Genomic DNA, 21,340 nt, shown 5'->3' with positions numbered 1-21,340 from the left:
GCCCATAGATGGACCTTGTCCAACCTGATAGATCCCTATACTTGAGGATATCTCAAAATAATAGTCTGGATCAGATTTATGCGATACTGTGCTGAGATAACCACTGGTTTGTAACTGAATGGCGGAAACCCCTTGATCTTTGCACGGCTTTTACACAATGGGTAGAATGTTACTCTTTTGTCTATGTCCCTTTGATATTTGATCCATTATCCACTCTTTTGGTGTTCTTAAGACTTTTTGTCCTGCTGTTGTATTTCATTCTTAATAAAGTGTAAAAAATAAACACCCCTTGACTGATTTGTATGTCTACAATAATAATATTACCTATTACCTTCTTTTCACACAGTGGGCTATGCTCTACAATGTACCGCATGCTACACCATTCACTATGATGACATCAAGCCCATCTGAAAGCCTGATGTGTCATTTGTGTGATGGCTCCCACAGATCCAGGGTTCAGTTCTTATCTCTCTGAGCTGAAGTTAACTGGGCCATTGACTGCCATGATGACTTCACCCCACAGACGACTGATAAAACATGAACACTCCTCCACGTATACTTAGATCAATCAAAATCACTGCTACACAAAATCTGTCTGTTTTAATGCTTTAAATGTCTTTCAAATTCACTCTACCAATATAGTGTTATCAGACAACATTTGAAACAAAAAGAGTCTGTGCAGAAGAGAGTCTGTCCTGAGCAGTTATTTGCAGTAGTCATATTTTGAGTGAATGGGACAAGATCAACAGCATGTTTCACCTGAAAGCAGAGCTCGCTGATCACACATCTTCATCAACAGCCTCATATCAGGGTCCAATAGTCCAACAGTTCATACAGGGAGTGCATTGGCTGTGCACACAACAATGCCACAGTATTTCAAAGTTCAGTGCTTGCTGTGTGGTCTACTACTTCTTCTTTTTGTCATTGTTGGTTTGTCCTTTGGGAACAGGTTTCATAAAATAAGCAGGGCTGGTGAGGCAGCGCAGGGCCAGGACAGCGGGCACAGCAGCGAGCAGCACATTCAGGGAGATAACAGGCCACCATTTGTCTGTTGGGACGCGGTACGTGAAGGGAGTGCGGGAGTGCAGAGATGCTCCGATATGGCACCACTGAGCCTGGGAGAGAGAAAGAGGAGTGAAGTTTTACTTTTTATACAACAGAAGAATGAGTTACAAAGTGCCATTTAATACCTGGGCCATGGCTCCAGCAAAGAAGATAGTCAAGTCTAACATCCAGCCACAGCCAGGTGTGGTCAGTCCATAAATGAGAATGACCATCAATGGTACAGAGTAGAACAGGTACATCAGCATCTATAGAAGAACAACATTATTGCCAAAAAGAATAATGTTTTTCATTTCTCATAGCAAGTCTCCTTAAACTGCATAGAGTGACAATGAAATTTTATATACTTCACATTCAAAGATGAATACTGTTTTAATAATAACAAAGCACAGTTAAACTGTAAATATGTTTGGCTACATTTACCAAGCTCACAGTAAAGAACTTATGAACAACACTCACCATTACCCTGGGGAAACCCACTGGGTCTTTGAGATAAGGTTCAAACTGGTAAATGTAGTTAAAACAGGCATCTAAAGGACACTCCAAGACCACCTACAGCGTAAAAGGAATAATCAGATGTTAGTGTTGTGTGCCTAGTGGAGTATCAAGTAGAAATTTATATATATATATATAATTTTTTTTATGTATTTATTTAATTAATTAATAATTTTTGTTTTTACCAAACCCCTAAAAACAGTGAAGGCCATAGCTCCCAGTAACAGAACAGACAGGATTAGATCAACAGGCCGGGAGAGCAAACCTTTTCTCTGTTCTGCCGCAATCTGGAAATAAAACAAAGTTTAACAGAGTGTTTCATTTCAAATACAGCTAAGTATACAAATATATGGTTTATGTTAAAATATTAACACAATTGTACCTTATCTGCAGTTACAACAGGCATCTCTCTAGGTCTGCTCAAGAGCACAGAGCCAGCCCAAAATGGCACCAACAATAAGGGAGCATTCCTCCAAAATGCAGGTCTGATGTTAGATCCATATTTCCCTGGAAAGAGACAGTTATACAAATATTCACTAAGATCATTTTGAAAAACAATAATTTTATGTATTGAAAGCAAGATCTCACCAATGACCACTCCTAATATATGGACAACCTGATGGGCGATGGACGACCCGACCCACAGCAGAGCCAGGCTACGATAAGATTTTCTGTTTGGGAGTTAGAATTATTGTGTGAATTTCTGAATACGACAACAGCAGTAAGTTCAAATATGAATGTCTACATACCCTTTAAACATGCGGTGAATAATAGTGATGAAGAGGATGAAGTGAACAATGCCTTCCCAATAGGACATCATAACAGCATAAGCAGCACTCAGGTGAGGTTCACCCTATGGATCATATGCAAAACAATATATAATGGAAAGTACAAGAGTTCAATACATTTATTATAATAAAAATAAATAATCTATAGAAGATAAATGACTACCATTTTCAAGTAAAAAGCCATGAAGCCTGAGATGTATCCATCCTGTTCTAGAGCATTAGTGAGGCCCACCATGCAGATAAAAGCAAACTCTGCGAAAACTGTTGAAAGACGCAAATATTTAGGCAAAAATAATTCCACAGTTTGACATATTGTGTTGCCTTGTGTGATCTACCATAGAACAAAGGGTCCACTTTGGTGTTATGCTGCACAACAAGAAGGATAAGCAGAAGTGATCCCAGCACAACCATCCCCATTCCCAGAATTGGCAAGGGTCTGAGGAACGAAATCTTGGTTAGTAAAATGTTTTTGTTGAACTTGCATAGACACATGTTTTTAGGCTCCCAATAATCCATCTGTTTAAGAGAGGTTATCTGGGGCAGAGCTTCTCAATCAGATTTCTTTTCTTTTTCTAAGCCTTGGATTTTATAAAGCTGTGCCAGTGCAGGTAAGCAAATGGATGAATTGCAGACTTACTCTTGTAGCACTGTGACATTGTTCATGATGTACAAAACCCCGGGTGCCAGCAGAGACAGCAGAAAAACCCATAACTCAGCAGGCAGCCTCATCCTTCAGTGTTGTGCGGCTGAGATGTTGATTTAAAATAACGTTCTGAGCTGTTTATTCCCAATTAAACAGCAGACTCATACTGAAGACTGTTCCAACTGAAAAGCCTGTAATCGCAAGGTGTGTTTTGATATGTGACGAAACAGGCCACTATCTGCTCCGTCTCAAAGGTCAAATCAGCGACAGGATTTTAAAGGGAGAGGTCCACACATGACACATCTACTCTGAGTATATTAGAATATAATTAAACATGAAACAGGGTTTAATAACGATGAGAGATTGAAATGATCATAAATACTATGAATATAGTCTGTCCTGACAACTAATGGTTTAACTTACTTACATACCTAAAAAGAATAAGTAACAAAACCATACGATTTTGTTTTTTAATTAAACCTTCAGAACATTTTTAGAGATGCTGATTTGGGATAAATTGCCGAGCTGCTGTGGTTTGGAGGTTTTCTTGCAAAGCCATCTGTGCAGATTCATTGTAAGATTAATTCTTTCTTTCATTTGCCAATCTTGATTAAATTCAGGATTATATTTGAGACAGAGTAAAGAGTCCACCTAAAGATTATATTTCTTCACCTTTTTTACCTTCACCTGTTTTTTTCTCATACATCCTCAGTCAATATTTAACTAATCTGTTATGCTGTCATGTTTTGAACATACATGGATGGTATGTATGGGCATTATGCAACACAACATCTAATGCAACTTTATCCCACCTTTATCTTCTGTAATAAAGAGGATTATGCCTCTGCTGCCACTGAAACTTAGTGACCAGTGGAAAGCCGAGCGCAGTGAGGGGTGGGGAGAGAAGCACTAGAAGAAGCCCTGTGAGCTCGAGTCGCGCACACAGAGAGACAGACGCACAGCTTTTTGAGGTGACACACTTTTCTGTCTCTTTTTGTGCCCTCAGTCTGTCGCCATGATGCACCCTTTAATAATTGGGATTATGACAGTGAATACCTCTCTGACTTTCCTCTACTGGACCTTCCTCCTGGGTGATGCCTACTTCAAATGGGTGCTGGAACCTGAGGATAAACCTAAGAAAGTGGTGACACCGGCAGCCTAGCAAAGACACTATGGACTTGCTTGTCTCAGTGTATTAATGCTTTTAGATTTTCATTTTGCATAGGGCTAGACTAGACTGCATCTGATGTTTTGTGTCGCACAGGAGCCTGCTACCAAAGAGCAATTGTCTTTTTTTTTTTTACTGAAGTGAGCTAACCCAAAATAAGGTAATCCCAGTTTACTATGTTGTGGAATTTCTAATAGTAAAAAAATCTTAAAGATATAAAAATCAACAGAGAAGTTGTCTTGAATCAAAAGTCTGGTTTATTGAATCAATTGTGCACAATTGTCAAAGAGCTGTGTCCCTAGCAGTGTCGTCTCACCCTTCGCTGAGAAAGAAAATACATACAGAGTATTTATACCATAAAAACAACCTTGCCAGTTTAGTCTAATCAAAGTGGCTGGAGGCTGCTAGACGCACAGAAAAGACATAACAACATAACATACATAACAGATGGTATTACGAGAGTTAGGTCGAAGAGATCCATAACAATACAAATTTCCCATGCTAAAAAAAGCCATAACAACTATTATCCAACTAGACAATATAATTAGTTGATTTTGGTATAATGTCCTTATAGATGATATGCAGACCTTACCAGTTTTACACCTTGAATTAAAGACCTACTGTGTGCTGACTCAGTGAGGTGTGACCCTGGTCCCAAATCCTGTCAAGGATTACACAGAACACCCTGATACAGGCGCAGATAAACAAGCCTCACACACTCACCTCCTCTCAATCACTTTACATCTGTCCTCATAGCATGTCACCTGACACCTTCTACTTTGGGATGCATCCTGTCTCCTGGTGTATTCTCATTGCAAATGTCTGCTTCACTCTCATCGAATGGCGGTTTCTCGTTGCAGAGTTTAAAGCGCTCTCTATGAAAAAGACAGAACCCAAAACTGAGAACAACCAAGAAGCCTCTGGAAGTAACTGATCCCTACGGATAGACCAGTCCATCGAAATGGTATGTATTCTGTTTGTCTTTATTCAAAAGTCAAAGTGCCTGTCCTGATCATGTGTTTGTTTGTTTTTTTATTTTGCAGAATAATTAACTGGTAAGCCATCTGAAGCCTTCAATGGAAGACAAATAAATAGTTTAATATTCTCAAATATATATGATTGCATTTAGTTATTGAGAAGGACATAAGATCTGAAAATTGTCATTGATAAATCTAATAGGGGCTTCAAATGATTTGATAGCACTTTGTAACCATGACAAGTTGTATCAGATGTATTTGATACAATAAAGCAAAGCAACAGAGGTCCTAAGCCTCTTTAGAGCATGACTGTCCCCCTCACCTCAGTCATACCTCTAATCCCTACAGATGGAAAGCTGATATTGCTTTGTGACAGACTCAATCTTATTAACTTTGTCTGTCCTATATTCTACTACTGTGTCTCACTCTGAGCTACTTGAGCAACTTGTACAGGTAACCAAAAGAACAAAAGATTAACATGAGCACTCCTGCGGTTGTGGAAGTTTTGCATCTGAAATATTTCAAATTATCTTCTGATAACGAGATCTTAAAAAAATGTGGTAAATCAATCAGAAAAACATAAAATCAAATAATAAATCTTCTCCTACCCTTCCTCTTTATGATTCCACCCTATGATTAGTAATCACAGTGCCATAAAGGACTGTATCATCTAAACCACACAGCTACAATATGGACACAAGGGATGTGTCCCTGAAAACCCTGTTCGACCACCGGCAGCTCCTGCAATTGCCAAAACAACACCGGGAAGATGCCTATTTTGTGGATTACATCCCCCCAGCAAGAGATAGCATTTCTCTGCCCCCCAACGTAGTTTATATTGTAGTCGGAGTGGCCTTGGTCATTGTGGCCACATACGCCATAGTGGGGCATCTCATAAAAGATTTGATGCATGACCTGGCAGGTAACAGCAGTGGTGGTCTCTGTCTTTGTAACGTCCTCCCTACAAAGCAGGAATTGATCATTTCCCTTGTTTTTTCCATTTGTGTGGCTGTTATAGACAGTGAACAATTCCCTATGTCTACTTTTCCTACAATGTTTCTTTTTCCTTCAAGTGAAGTGAGGTGAATATTAAATTACCATAAAATGCATTCTTATGTCATTGTATCTATTTCCCAGACTGGCTCTTTGGTCCCAAACCGATAGAGGATGAGTTAGAGGTGGAACACATAGAAGAGGAGCGTCACATGAGTGTGTCCAGTAAGGCGACCCACAACAGCTTAGTGTGGATGGGGAATGAAATGACTGGAGCCCTGCCAGGCTTTTGCTATGAAGATGGTGGTCTGCAGCGTCCACCCACTCCTGGTCTGCCCCTGAAAAGCGCCATGGCTTCATATCCTCCATCCAAACGCGCCTCCACTCACAGTGTGTCATTTGCCGTCCCATCGAGTCCCTTTGTGACCTCTCTCTGAATCCACCTGCCAGTGCAAATCCCAATGTATTACCTTATAATAATGCAGTAATGGTGCAAATAAAATGCATTCTGCATGTACAGTTTGATAACCCCTTAACTTAGCAGCAATGTCTTTCAAAAGAACACAATTGTAATTTGCCTGTTTGCCTGATGTTGGACTAATCTTCCCTTCAGTAAACAAATGAATAACACCAGTGAGGCTTGTCTGCTGTCTTTAATCCATCTTACCTTTCTCTAATACCTGCTCATATTATCCTCACTGACCTTGTTAGTAAATGTCCTTGATTATTACATATCTCAGTCAATGGAAAATAAGATAGTTAATAATGGTAATAATAAAAGATACAAAGTTGTTTTATGTTTTTAACAGACTCAAAGTTAGAGCTGGACGATATGACAAAGACACATCTTTTTTATTGTTGATCAAACATGATTTGTATTCAATTAGATTTTGTTTCATTAAAAACAAATAAAAAATTACTTTCAATATTAATTTCTTGAACATAAACAATGCAAACTTTTACTCATTGCCTTTGAACAAAAAACGGTCTGTGCTCTGCTCCTAACCACATGATTTTACTGACTAAAATTTGATGAACTGCACAGCCAAGCTCCACACAAGACAAAACAATTTTTACTTTATAATATATATGGAAATGATAGGTTGTCAACATGGTCTGCGTTAAGTTGGGAAACAAAATATTTGGGGTGTATTTTTATGGCTGATAATAAATATGAATGATTTTGTGACATGAAAGGTGTCTTTGTTAAAGGATGTTGCTCACAGGCTTTGAATGATCCTGAATGCACCCAGAAGCAGCTTATCTGGTTTCCATCTGTGCAGTCTGCATGAGCAGACAGGTAGAGCATTAGGGGAGCGCTAAAGGAAAATAATAAAATGTCAACAGCGGTGAATATTGTACTTTATACTTTATAAGAAGGCTCATTTCAGGCTGCTATACCTGTAAGTATGTTTCTTCTTAAACAATATGGTAAAATGTGATACATGGTAATTCTGGTGACTTTTTTCAAGACTCAATACAGATCTGCTTATAGAGGATGTCGGAAACACTTGGTGTACCAGTGAATAACCTGAAGGTTCATTTCAAAGAAGAAGATGGGACAGTGTTTTTTGAGAGCTACGTCCCCCCATCTCGAGATGCCATTCACATGCCCACATATGTCCTGTACCTGCTCATCGCTGTGTTTATTGTGCTGTCTGTCCTTTATGCCATCATTGGACACCTCATTAAAGACCTCATTCATGACTGTGCAGGTTAGTGCATTTTAATGATTAAGCTTTCAGTTCATTTCCAATGTCAACTATAGTTTTTTGCATCTAGATTGTTTGTTTGGGGCTCAACCTGAGGAGATTGAGGTAAACTACTGTGAAGCTAAAGATAAGTTTATGGCAGACTGGTGTCCAGAGACATCACCTGAGCTGGAGGCGATGGCCAGGGCTGAGGAGAAGAATTCCTTTGACAAAGATTTCATCAGAGCTCCAGCCATCTGGATCATCTCAGATGTGGTAGAGGCACGGTCAAGCAGAAGTTCCCCTCGGGTGGTGTTTGGAAAGAGGACCTAAACTGAGGGAATAAAACATGACACAAATATTAACGTAAAACATAACATAAAATGGTTCATGGCTTTCTGATACATCATTTGTCCAGTTCTTACTTAAATTTAAAGTAAATCTGATGCTACAAATAGGTCTTTTAAGTAGTTTTCTAGTTTTGTGTAATTATCATTAAATAGCCCACAGTGGACCATTCCAGACTCTTGTGTTGTTTTATGGGGACATCTAGTGTCTGTTCAGGCACTTACAGCAGCCACAGACCAGAGCTGCTTCTGCAACAATACCAGCGGCCAGTGGTTCAGTATGTACTGTGTGTAGAATGAATACAGCAGGTACTGTATGCAGAATGAATAAAGTATGTACTGTATGCAGAATTAACTTTTATTTACCATGTTCTAATTGAACGACACACGGAAAAAGCTATCAAGGTCACATGGCTAAATCCTTCCATATTTCTAGAATATTGGACTAAAATGCAGAGTAATACTTGTTTAACTGCATATTTCCTTCAAAGAATGGATCTTTTCAACTTTCAACCTTCTAAATTGTAAAACTCGTTTCCAAAGCAGACACATGTTTATAAAACTACAGCGCTATAGCGCACTCTACTGGCCAATGTGTGATCCTCACACTCACCCTGGGTCATGGCAGGTACTTTACTGAATACTTTGCTTGGATTTATTATAAAACACTTAGGTCTTTGTGTTTGCGTTAAAATAACTTGCAAGAGAGTTAAACTTTTCTGTTAACAACTGAGAGTGTCTCATCTCTTATCATCTTTTTACTCAGGCTGAAAATATGTGTCTGATCTCATTAACTGACAAAACAATCTCTTTTCCTCGTGACGGCCATTAATCAGACGAGATTATAAGTAGGCTACAGACTACCCTAAAAACTAAAACCACAGGATGAAAACACATCGAGCTGGGCTAATCATTGTGCGCCACACTATAATGTTCAGGGCTCATTATAGCCTTGTCTTTTAAATGTAAGAGTGAATCTTCTCACCTCACTTTATGTCCGCTGCTTTAACAGCAGGGTGTCCCTCACGTGAAAAGATTTGCAAACCCCGCTTTTGTGTGACCTGAGGAGCACAGTTTGAAGGCGCACACGCCCCCTCAGCGTCAGTGGGACAAACGCTGAGCTCCTGAGTCGCGCTCACTGCGTAAAGACAAACGCACGGACAAGTGGGAGGGTGTCGAGATGGATATTTTTTGACAAAAGGACAAATCTTATGGATTGGAGCTCAACATCCCCGGAGCCCGGACAGGCTGAGAGGCAGAGGTGAGATGCAGATGGTGTGTGGGGGACATAGATGGTGTGTGGGGGACATAGATGGTGTGTGCGTGGGCACCGCAGCGGAAGAGGCGCGCTCATTGGATGTGAGCTACAACAATGCAATGTCGCGGCATTTACAGCTAATTTAGTGTCTCTGCAGACAGACCAAGGCTAGATAATTCTGTCGTACTCATTTGCATTTGGCCCTTGATTGTGCTGTGTACTATGTGTTTAAGAGGCACAGATGTGTAGATAAGGCCTTATAGCTGGAGGACGGTGCACTGGGGGCTGCAGTCTGCACTATTGATCATGTATCGAGGTCATTTATTGACACATTTTCCACACTAGCTCAGTGCTATCTGAGCTGTGCCCAGTCCGTGTTTGTGCTGGCTACACGTCTGTGCCTCACTATAAGCTGGTCAGGTTTCTGGCCTACATTGTGAAATAGGCTATTCCGCAGCATTATGAAAAATGTAAAGGAACATCGGCATCGAGCACCAGCCAATATAAAACTGGCCACACCGGAGAATACTGCCACACACAGTCCTCCATCTGTGACAACATGACAAAAGAGGGGACATGTTCAGACAGAAATGTGCTGTGTAAACTTGTTGTCCACCTGGAGTTTGAATGCAGACTTTACAGTTGTCAGCTGTCATGGGAGTATGACAGACAAAGACCAGCAACAAATAATTCATAAAACAACATTTTTTTATTATCTAAAAGGGGTAAAGGCATATTTGGCCTGCTTTCATTTTGGCTGGGCTAGGAATCACAGGCTCAGGGTCCCTCAGGATTTGATACAGTACACAACACATGGCACACAGGCCTGTAATAAATGTCACACAATATTTTGATATTTTTGCATACCCCTAATCTATAATGCTTTTGCCTAAATACAACCTTAATCAAAACTATTGGACTGTCTGAGAGCCATTTGTCTGGTGTGGTTGCCATGATCTTTGACCCCCAGGACTCATCCCATTATCTCCTGCTGGGTTTCCCGGGGGACATCAAATTGCCCAAAGATGGGCAAATGGGATCTATAAGTGTCTCAGCTTTTAGTGGTCCTTAATTTCTTTGAGAGCTTTTTCTATTTTAGAAACAATCTGTTTGCATTATTACATTGTTATGTCCGGAAAAAACAAAATAACACTTTTTGTGATGCATTCTTTATTCTATACATCTTTATAGTGCTGTGGAGGAGGAATCATCCAACATCACAAGTCACATGTCAGGTATATTTCAATGCACTTAACACTTGCTATTATAACACCACTAAATGGATATCAATCTCACATTTTGTGCTTTTCTTGTGTAGAACTGTGTAGTGATGAAACAGACAATGGTCCTCCCCTTCAGCTCCACACACTCAAGGAGTTTGAACAGGTAACTGCATTTTCACTAAAGTAATAAACTGCTTGTACTTTATTATTGTCTCCATACTGCTATTCAGTGGTATATTTGTTTCTTTAATGTGTTGTGGCTTGAGCAAATGTGTCGGTATAAGATGAGACAGCAATATACAACACTTAAATAGAGTGCGTAGTTCTTGAATCTGTGTTTGAAGGGAATCATTTTGTGCCTGTGTAGCTAAAACCTGACCTATTTTTTCATATAAAGCAATTTGATTTTTCCAAGGTCACTGAAGATGATGTATGAGAGAAATCCTTGTGTGTTTTGGAAATTGGAACTATCTAATGCTAAATACTGTTCAGATATATGATTGTAAAGAAGCTATAGCGTTTACCCCATGTGTCACAGTTTGCAGCTGAGCACATAGCTGACATTTCTGAAATTCCCAGGTAGTGAAGTTGAGCCAATTTGCCAACACATGTCAAATTGAAGGCCAAGTGTTTAGGCTTAGGTTGCGTGCCATTCCTTTAAAAAGACTACATGCATACAGTTATTTAAACACATGTAAAAAACACTGATTTCTCATTGTGTGCTATGCCACTATGTAATTTGTTCAACACGCTGGTATTCTGCTGTTTTTATTGTTTATTTTTATATATTTAATTTATTGTTGCTTAGCCAGAAGTTTCTAAGCTGTGTCTCTAAGAGTATCCACCATAAAAACAAACTAATGGCACAATGTAGTATCTAATCGAGTAAATGTAGAGACTATACTTTTGTACTATACTTTTGTACTATTTGCCCTATTGCATTATATAACCTTTCTGATGTGGTGTCCTTGATTGTCTCCATGGAGATGTTATTGCTGAGTGTGGCATATTCCATAGTATTGTATTTTCTATTTGTTGAATTACAGGTGTTTTTATTACAAAAATATATATAATATTTTGAGAAACACGTATTGTCTCCACAGATCTGACCTGTAACTTGGCCTGGTGGCGTCACCATGCAGATAGATAGACTTAATGCTAGTGCTAATGCTAGTGTCACAATACTAAAATTTCAAACTCGATTTCAATACTAAGGAGTAGATTCAATACTTGATACCATAGACTGTGTAAAGAAGTGGACTGAGTGAGTGTGACGTCACCCACAGCGTTCGGCTCCCGTCAAATGAAGCTCATCGAGGATAGTGCAGGTATAGCGGCGAATTTGGAGGCGAGTTCCACATTTGTAATTCCAACTGCGAGTATCATAGCAACCAAAGAGCCAATCTGGAGAGAAGCTGTTGAAGGTAACACCCCTTCCCGCCCGCACCGCTTGTTTAACAGAGAGCAGACACTTAGCAGCGCTGTCAATCAAACCTGTTGCTGACGTTGTTACTGGGCGCGACCTCAGGGAAAGGCGCCTGATTTGTCTGTTATTAATGTTCATACCTTGAGTTATGGACACAATAGCAAAATAAAAATATGAGGATCATGTAGAGTGGGTCAATCCGATCAGTTTAAGACCAAAATGAGGAGCGTGACAGTAGCAGTTACAGAGAGAGGGCCGAAAGTTTTCTAATGTAAAGTGAATTAGAGCACTTTGTCTATAATGAGTTACAGAAGTTATGCAAACAATATTTTAACTCAAATTTAGACCTGTCACTAACAAATTTTGAAGCACAATATATTGCTACAGAGAAATATTTTGATAAAGGATAATATTGAAATTACCTTATGTGACTAATTAAGATTTAAATAATGAAAGATAATCCCAGTAAACCATTTTTAAATAGGCTGTTTCATTAAAAACTTGAGCTGTAAAATAAATAGGCGCTTGCACCAATAATTAGCCATAAAAGGGACAAATTCACCCCTCCACAGCTCAAACTTTATTATATTACAACAGAACTGGCCAAAATCTTCCCACTTTTGCAAAGAAAAAGTATGAGGCCAAAGTATATTGTTCCAGCTTTCATGTATTGAACGATAAATTGTATTTTAATTATCTACTCAAGTCTAATCGTAGCACAGAAAATAATTCAACACATTTCCCCACTAGAGCTTCTTTGCTCTAATGCTTTTTCTTTAAAATACCCACGATTTTTCCATTTATGAAGATTATTCAGCAATAAGAATTATCATGACGGGCTTAACACAGTGTGGTCTTATATCTGTGTAATCCCTCAGTCGTCCAGGTGGGTTCCATAGTGGTCCATTCTAGTCTATGTGGTCTTATACTTGTTCTGATACAGATCAACATCATTTTAAAGCTATTCAGGAAAGGTTTGTTTCTGTTCTGTGAATGTGACCTTCGTAGTATTGATTATCTGTACTAGTTTTAGCACTGATTAGCATGCATGTGACACAGCGTCCATGTAAAAGTGACATGATGCACCACTACTTTAAAGGGTTCATATTACACTATTTTCTGATCTATGTTATGTTTCCTCGTCACAAACAGACCTGGAGTTGTGTTTTGTTTCAGTCACACATGTTTAACACAGAAAACCTGCAGATTTAAGCTGTGTTCTTCTCTCAAACAGAAAACACTCTCTTCCACCTTGTGATGTCATCATGTGGTAATACAGGAAGTGCTCCACTGTGTTTCTAAACTCCATACACCTTCACTAAAATCATTTGGGTAATTTCAGCCCTGGAACTTCCAATCTCGACTAAACAGAAGGTAAAAGGAGCTGTTAACATGAAAACTACCACTTCATGACATTACACGATGGAACAGAGCATTTTGAGCTTTGGAGATGTAACAGACTAATAATAAAGAGACTCAAACTCAAAATGTGTGAATGAAGCAAAACACAACTGCAAGTATGTTTTTGCGGAATTAGTATTATAACTTGTATTATAACGTGGTCTAAAAAAGTCAATTTTGCATTATATTTAAAACCTGAAGCCCATCATTTGAACGTTATTCAGTTAATTTTTTGTCCAACATATCCACACAGGAGGTTTACAGTATTTGCACAGATTTTCTATTGCTAATGAACTGGAAGCATGTTGTGTGACAGTGTTGAGTGTGAAAGAGTCGTGTTCTGTGTGAAGCTGTTTAAAACACGATGTCCATGATGTCATTATGAACAGACTCCACTTTGGCGCCTCTCCTATCTTTATCCTGAATAATTTAGCAGCAGGATGTAATGGGACACTATAATGGGCACTGACTCAGACCATTGACTGCACATGATGTAAATATCTTGACGTGGGTTGTGATTTTTTCATGTTTTTGGCTTAATGAAAATGAAAAATGCTGATTGTAATAGACCTGAGACTGATAGTGGCTACTCATATATTTTTGTTGTTCTCTCCATGGGACGTTCAAGGAATCACTGCTCACTCAGATCCTGGACATGTTTCTATTAATAGTACTGTGGCTCAATGATCCCAGTGCTCATGTTACAGCCAGCTTCACTCTCTTCACCTGTCTCTCCCATCTTACTTCCTAAAACATTTCTACTAGATGTTTGTAAATGATTCAAAAATATTGACAATTACTTGCTCGCTTAATTCAAGCAAATACAGAAGTATGTAATTGTTCATAGCAAGGATAGATAAATAAATCGTTGAAATGAAATGCTGTACAACCAAGTTCTTCAAACCAGCAAGTATAGTTTACCTTATTACTGTGACACCAAATTTGTCTGACTGACCTGAGAACCTTTAATAGGGCCGAGAGTCACAGATAAAATTAAAAACATAGAGCAGCCCCATGTTCTTCTTGTCCTAGTGTTGTTTGTTCCATTTGCTTTATCAGTGGTGTGAGATTTGCCGTCACATCACAAGTGGCTGTGAGTCTGCGGCCTCTGCCCCACCCCCAGCTCTCCTCTGTTCCTCCGGCCTCTTCTCCTTTTCCACCCATCTCCCCTGGCAGTGTGGGATTCCTGGGATATCTCCAACTGTAAAGTAACCCTCTGCCCCTGTCCCGCAGCAGTCCACAGCACACCATGGAGGTGCAATGGCTGCACCTCTGACCAGCTGGGCTGCAGAGTGACCCTCTGCATCGGAAATGCCTCTTTAGAATAGTGTGTGTGTGATTGTGTGAATGTTTTAGTTTTAGTGTGTGTGTGAGCAATGTCATTTTGCAAACATTATTTCCTTTTTGCTGATTTTGAGGACGACAATGACAGAACTTTTTCGAGGGCGGTTGCAGTCCCTTAAAATGAACTCTCATTAAACTCTCTTTAAGGGATATGTCAGGAGTAGTAAATGCCCTATAACGGTCATGTCTAACGGTTACCGTACTCTATCACAGCATCTAAATGACCTGAAAAAGGAGAACTTCAGCCTCAAGCTCCGGATCTACTTCTTGGAGGAGAGAATCCAACAGAAGTATGAGGAGAGCAGTGAGGATGTCTACCGCTCGGTGAGTAGAAGTGACTTTAATCTGCTGTTTTGCTGTGCTCCTTGATAGGATATACCTATTTGTGCTGGCTTTTTTAGTAACATGAAGCTTTGGCAGATGATTGTCAACACTGGTTACTTATACTGGAGAGAGGCAATACTGCTCTGTTGACCCAGCTGTGGTACTAACCTCAGTAAAAGGTGATGTGGCCAGACATGCATTTACCAAAGGATAGATAAAAATGTGGCTGCCAAATGAATGTTATTTTAACTTACTCATTGAACTCACACATCTTCTGTAATGCAAATACAAAATTTTTTAGACACTTTTGTGCTGTTTTATTTATCTGTGTAATTTATTATATGTGTAGTGTTTAAGTGTTAATTTAACATCATCACACTCAGTTCCTGTTAGGATTGGCTTGGATGAAGAAAAACAAGTATCTCTCGCATCAAGTTCAAGTTTGTTTTTAATTTATCTAATATTTTCTTATCTCATGGTATTCACATTTGAACTATGCACCAGCTTGTTTTTTAGCCTAGCCAGTCATCAGTGTCGCTTTGATGCATGGATATTTTAACGCTGACATTTGCTCCTCACAATTATGGCATAGTTCCAGAGTCAAAGTAGAGTTTGGTTGTCATTTTAATGATTACTACAACTACCTGCTAACAGTGGACCAGCTCTGCTTCTGGGTTTGCAATTGATAACATTGATTTATAATTAGATACAAGCAGCACATACTGTTCTGAATTTGACCTTAAGAGCTGCTTTGCTATGTGTAAAACATACTCATCTCAAAAGGCTTCAGAAGTATTTTTAATGCAATAAGATGTCTATTGTTTTTTGTTGTCTTTGTTCCACAGATCTTGTTTCAAGTTATTTATGTGGATAGTTATATGTATTCATAAGTAAAGTGGAATAGTTCACCTTTGAAATGTACATAGCACGCACAGAAAGTACACACAATAATCAAACTATACTATTAACACAGACCAAACTATACTATTAACTGGCTTTTCAGACCTTTTAACCATGTTATAGTTGTTTCCCCTCAACATTTACTCACCCAAAGTTGTATTTGGAATGATTTGTGGATGTTTGAGTTTAATCATTTATTTTCAAGATGCCATACTCCCGATCACTATGCCCACTGCTCTGCACTTACTTTGTTCTCCAATTTTATTTTCTTAATCGGTGATACACGTAGGATTTGGCAGCTTCGCATAGTCATTTTGGTACAAATGAAAAAAAAACCTGCTGCTCGCTAGTGTGATATGCAGCTGTCCATTTTAGATCAATGCTGCAATTTAAAATGTCCAAACTATAACATAATGATTCACAGTTGTCGTATATTTTAACTACAGCAGGCTCAAGCACAATGTGTCTTCTTTAAAGTATTAATTTATACTGATTATAATAGTTATGACATGGTAGGACGTGTATTAAGCCTGTTATCTGAATATTTGGAGGTGGAGTTTGTTTTTCCTGGTAATCTGGTGTATGTCATGTCTGCCAGTTAAAAGTGGATCTGTTGCTGTGGCCCAACAGTCAGAAGGCTAGAATAGCAGAGGCAGCACTGTGACGGGCCTTTATTTATAGATGATTTTTCAAAGGTACAATAACTTTAAACTGTCTGTCATTTACCTGCAGTTGTTGGATGTTGTTGTTGCAAATTTTATTAAAGTGCAAATTTATTGTAGGAAACAAATGCAATGCGAGACATATTGCAGAGACAGTGGAAATATGATTATGAGCTTCAGATGGCCAAATAATTTTGCTCAAAGGTCAGGACAGAAAGAATAAAAAGCTGTAATTAAAAAAAAATATATATAAAATGTATGCCTCAATCTTTCAGTCCCCTCAGAAGGTAAACAAACGTGAAGTAGGACCCGTGACCCATGGTAGCATGTCTGAGGTGTCCTGAATACCAGATCTAAAAATATCTGCAGTGTCAAAAGTTCTGTACAGATGATACACAGCACTGTGCAGCAGGGGGCGAGGGGCTTAGACCTGTAATGGAGAGCTTTAATGACAGTTCAACATGGTCTTTGAAAGACAGGTACATTTGGTGCGGTGCATTTGCACGAGTCTTAACCTTTTGAACTTTGGAGCCCTATGTTTTCAGTACAAAGTAATCTGGAGCACATTCACATATCAAATGTATTTATTCATTTATTCATGTTTGCGGCCCTTGGAGGTGCTCACAGCTCTACCTTTAGACTAGCCTTTAAGGCAGGATATTACAAAATCTGAGGACAAAAAATGTACTATAAGTGTTTTGTTATACAAAAAAATAAAAAAAATAAAAAATAATAATATTTTCATAAAAGAGCCAATTTGAATAATAGAGCCAGGTTTACATTCCTTGTTTCATTGCGTTGACAATATTAGATTCCAAATTTTTTACCTAGTGAATTTTGGATATCTTGTTTTGTTCTCTAGACACTACTAAAAAAAAAAAAAGCCCTTTTGCGTTACAACTTAAATCAGACATGTGAAACTAATAATTTCTATTGGCTCCTGAGATGATTTATAATTTATAGATATAAGTGAGAGAGAATACATCTTTGGCTGTTTTTTTTATCATTCATAATTCATTGTGTTCTTTTTTTATCCCAGAACATTGAGTTAAAGGTGGAAGTAGAGAGCTTGAAGCAGGAACTCCAAGAGAAACAACAGCTTCTCGACAAAGCTCTGTAAGTCAAGAAACATGTTTTTTTCATATATATATATATATATATATATATATATATATATATATATATATATATATATATATATATATATATATATATATATATATATATATATATATATATATATATATATATATATATGTAGGTATATGTATATGGGATCATATTGAAATTCTAAATACCTTGAAATTCAATGTGGTGTGTAGTTTAATTTGTGAATTCCTCTACAAACCTGCTTTAACTGCAGTAACACCTCTTATTTTAGCTCATGTGTCACACAGCAGCTGATAAACAGAAAGACCCCAGAGAGACCACAGGCCTCAACAGATATTATATAATACTCATCATATCTTTTCATAAACATAAACATTTACCTTGTGGCTATTTGTGTCTTTCCAAATAAATATAGAAAAGTTTATTTCCGTTATTATACATCCATGTTTTTAGAAAAGTATAAATGGCACAACGCAAGAATTTACAGTTTTGTACTATCCAAATCCTCTTAACATTTACAGTTTGTGATGGACATTGCATTGCTCAGAGTGATTCAAAATAACCCAGTTATTTGAGCTGTGCATGTGTCGGTTAAAAACATACATAGACAGTGTCCAGAACAGAACTGATGGCGACAGAGTGGCGTGGGCCATTCTGGGAGCACTAATTCTGGGGAATCCAAATGTCCAAGAATAAAAACCTGATGCTCTTGCATTTGTTTTACAATGTCATTCTAAAATAAAATTAGTATTTGATTTTAATACTGTTAAGTATCTACAATTTGACCTATAAAAATTGATTGTCCCATTTTTGAGACTGAACATTAAAAGCTTGTCTAATGAACTAATTAACTAATATCAAGTTACATTATGTCACAATATTCAATTTTTGTGTTATAATTATTGTGAGATGAAACATCTTGATTATTCACAGTGATTATTAACAAACAACAACAAACATCAGTGAAACCTTTCTTTTCAAGTCAAAAAGATCTTTCCTCGTCTAATACATGACCAGCCTTTACTAGAGTGGAAAAGTAAAGTCAATGAGTCATGAACAGTCACTGCATGTAACATGTGGGTTTGCTTTTGTGGGAGTATATTGAGATGAAATAACAATAATAATGATAAGAATAATAATTGTTATTCTTTAGGTATTATGATTATATTGTGGCTTGTATATGTATGTTTCAGTTTCTTAAGTGAGATTTTTATCTGACAGCAAAACAGCGGAGAGTTTGACTAATCACAATGAAGCAGAGCTGCAGAGACGCTGCCAGGAGAGGCAGCAGGAAATCGACCAAATGCAGCAAGTTCTTGAGACCAAGATACAGCTCCTGCAGGAGGTAGGTTTACCATTGTAAACATACATGTACTGTGACATTACAGTATGTGTGTTTGTAATTTAGGAGGCCCAGTTAGCACGCAGTGAGGCAGATCTGATGGCCTCACTGGCTGGATCTCAGTCCCAGGCCTCGCTCCTGTCTCTCGACACACCCATGGATGACATCCCAGAGGAGGATAGGCAGCAGGACATCTGGCCCCCATCTAATACCAGCAAAGACAGGTATGCACAAACCTTGCAGTCTGCTAAAAGTATCATTAACACTGAGTACAGCTTTATAATACAACATTCTGCATGTGTAATGTTCTTTAGATTGATAGAAGAACTGACAAAAGAGCTTCGATGCAAAGAGGCCTTCATCACAGAGTTGACAAATGAGAAGAATTCTCTCACACGCCAAGTGGGGGAGCTAGAAGGCCAGGTCCAGGAGCTGTCTTCCTCTTTGCTACAAAAAGATAAAGATGTTGATGTATGTATGATTTCTAATACTTGTCTATGCTTACCTTTAAACTGAAATAAACCTCCACTCATCATGTCTTTTCTTGCTAATCTCTGTGAATAATAAGCTGTTGGTTTTCTCTATTCCACAGTTCTATCAGGAAGAACTCGGCCGTGAGAGGCTACGCATTGAAGAAGAGATGCAGGTATGGAAAGTGTTTTTTTTTTCTTTTTAAACAAAAGTGTTGTGATTTTAAGGCTGACCACTGAGTGTCACTACACTAAAACTAAACACACAAGTTGACGTCATACAGAGGAAGGCATCTTGGTAGATTGCTCTCTGTTTATAAAGGTTTCACCTCATCACTCTGAGTACCACGCTCTCATTACATTTACAGAGAGCAGCTCACATACCCCCAAGGACACAGTCTCTAGGGTGTACTTTAAATGTAACAAATGGAGCCATAGTGTTTTTACCAGGACACAGACTCACTCCACCCACAATATCTCACTTTCACATTACCCATTTTTGAACATGCATGTGTAATACTTGTTTTTATCTGCAAGGCTTTGTGCATTCATTCTAATGTTTCTTGTTGATGTTTTGCCTTGTAAATCAGTTTTCCATGTGAAATGCAAATGATTGAATCAGGCAGTACATGTCTGCCCTAGATTCCCATTGTAAGGAAGTTATGTGAAATAAGTAAAAACAAAAAACACTAACATTATGGAGTAATAATCATCCCATGACTCATTAGCAGAACACAGTGGGGCATTGTGTCACCAGTGTTTACTGCTCTGTGCATGTGCTTGGTGGTGGTGTAGAAGAACATTTTCATTAGACACGTCATTTGACATGTTCGTGAGGGTGAGCATTCAAATCTTTGAGATCTTGTTTCATTCTGTTGTCAATGGGGTCAAGGTGACCTCTCCGGAGTGTCTTGGGATCCCTTCCCTCATAACAAATTGTTTCTGACATTAGAGCACTAGAGCTTTCCCAGACATCTCTGCATTTCTTTCTCTGAGACATTTTGACCTGCCTTACACCAGCAATGTGACTGTTAATCTGCCCTCTGGAATAAAAACATGTGAATAAAGTCTTGTTTTTCAGATTTTGATCTTTTAGATTGAGACTGATATAATTCCTAAAGTCACGGGGCAGACGTGGCAATTATGTCTGTAATCTGTAATGTTACAGCCACAGTAGGCATAAAATGGCACAAAATGAAATTATCACTGTCCAAGAGTTAAAGCAACTGAAGAGTGCACCCTGATTATGGGTCTTTATTTTTATGTTGTTTATTTTGCTTCAGATTCTTAATAACTATTTAGCCAAACATAGATTGAAAGTGTGTCTTGGCAAAAAGGTTTAGTAAATTCAGGCGTACTGAACTAATTCACACTAAGTGAAATCTTGTCATCGGTGGGTTTATTATAGCATCATTTTACAGAGCGTCTCTAATGTTGCTGTGCCACCGAGCATTTCCCCGACTCACTCAGGCGAATACAGGAGCAAGAGAACGAGAAGAGACTCGCGGGGGGAGAAGCGCTGCGTCCGGATTATAACATCATCTACATTGAGACGAAGCTCGTGTGTATCACAATATCTGTGTGTGTGTGTGAGATTAAAATAGGTAGATGAACGTAGATGAACGTGTTCGTGCTTTCTGGAGGGGTCTGTAGTGCCTCGGCCAAGCCCTTTCCCCCGTGCGCCTCTGAATGGTTGGCTCCATCGCTGCCGGTGCA

General features: G+C 38.6%; 3 protein-coding genes across 5 annotated transcripts in view; 2 read left to right on the top strand and 1 right to left on the bottom strand.

Annotated features, from left to right (window-relative positions):
- Nucleotides 1-257: 257 nt before the first annotated feature.
- LOC117385176 (transmembrane 6 superfamily member 2-like) lies at nucleotides 258-3,192 on the bottom strand. Its single transcript, XM_033982446.2, has 10 exons — nucleotides 2,983-3,192; nucleotides 2,681-2,781; nucleotides 2,509-2,606; nucleotides 2,307-2,410; nucleotides 2,146-2,228; nucleotides 1,940-2,064; nucleotides 1,743-1,844; nucleotides 1,522-1,614; nucleotides 1,191-1,310; nucleotides 258-1,115 (listed from the first exon to the last, which is right to left on the bottom strand). The coding sequence occupies exons 1-10, from the start codon at nucleotides 3,072-3,074 to the stop codon at nucleotides 906-908; spliced, it is 1,128 nt and encodes a 375-aa protein (XP_033838337.1). The 5' UTR covers nucleotides 3,075-3,192; the 3' UTR covers nucleotides 258-905.
- Nucleotides 3,193-7,624: 4,432 nt separating this feature from the next.
- LOC117385530 (uncharacterized) lies at nucleotides 7,625-8,150 on the top strand. The gene is made up of 2 exons (XM_033982819.1): nucleotides 7,625-7,841; nucleotides 7,909-8,150. The coding sequence occupies exons 1-2, from the start codon at nucleotides 7,625-7,627 to the stop codon at nucleotides 8,148-8,150; spliced, it is 459 nt and encodes a 152-aa protein (XP_033838710.1).
- Nucleotides 8,151-9,339: 1,189 nt separating this feature from the next.
- wu:fj49a02 (myomegalin) overlaps nucleotides 9,340-21,340 on the top strand; it is a 34,422-nt gene continuing 22,421 nt past the window's right edge. For 2 of the 3 annotated variants that reach the window (XM_055228687.1, XM_055228686.1), the window contains exons 1-6: nucleotides 14,702-15,140; nucleotides 17,742-17,818; nucleotides 19,034-19,157; nucleotides 19,221-19,378; nucleotides 19,469-19,625; nucleotides 19,747-19,800. In XM_055228687.1, coding sequence (XP_055084662.1) covers nucleotides 15,000-15,140; nucleotides 17,742-17,818; nucleotides 19,034-19,157; nucleotides 19,221-19,378; nucleotides 19,469-19,625; nucleotides 19,747-19,800 — 711 coding nt within the window. In that variant the 5' untranslated portion in view covers nucleotides 14,702-14,999. Of the gene's footprint in view, nucleotides 9,426-10,613; nucleotides 10,658-10,740; nucleotides 10,809-14,701; nucleotides 15,141-17,741; nucleotides 17,819-19,033; nucleotides 19,158-19,220; nucleotides 19,379-19,468; nucleotides 19,626-19,746; nucleotides 19,801-21,340 lie in introns of those variants that run through there. The other variant, XM_055228685.1, reaches the window with a different exon arrangement.

The sequence above is a fragment of the Periophthalmus magnuspinnatus genome, chromosome 17, assembly GCF_009829125.3.
Source record: "Periophthalmus magnuspinnatus isolate fPerMag1 chromosome 17, fPerMag1.2.pri, whole genome shotgun sequence".
Classification (NCBI taxonomy): Eukaryota; Metazoa; Chordata; class Actinopteri; order Gobiiformes; family Gobiidae; genus Periophthalmus; species Periophthalmus magnuspinnatus.
This window is presented reverse-complemented; position numbering and strand designations above follow the sequence as displayed.

Bases quoted from the DNA above. Each gene is read 5' to 3' on its own strand.
- LOC117385176 (XM_033982446.2), bottom strand. From the start codon at position 3,074: ATGAGGCTGCCTGCTGAGTTATGGGTTTTTCTGCTGTCTCTGCTGGCA. The intron at 2,782-2,982 runs GTAAGTCTGCAA...TTCGTTCCTCAG, and splicing joins AATGTCACAGTGCTACAAGA to ACCCTTGCCAATTCTGGGAA. The intron at 2,607-2,680 runs GTAGATCACACA...GTCTTTCAACAG, and splicing joins AGTGGACCCTTTGTTCTATG to TTTTCGCAGAGTTTGCTTTT.
- LOC117385530 (XM_033982819.1), top strand. From the start codon at position 7,625: ATGTCGGAAACACTTGGTGTACCAGTGAATAACCTGAAGGTTCATTTC. The intron at 7,842-7,908 runs GTTAGTGCATTT...TTTTGCATCTAG, and splicing joins CCTCATTCATGACTGTGCAG to ATTGTTTGTTTGGGGCTCAA.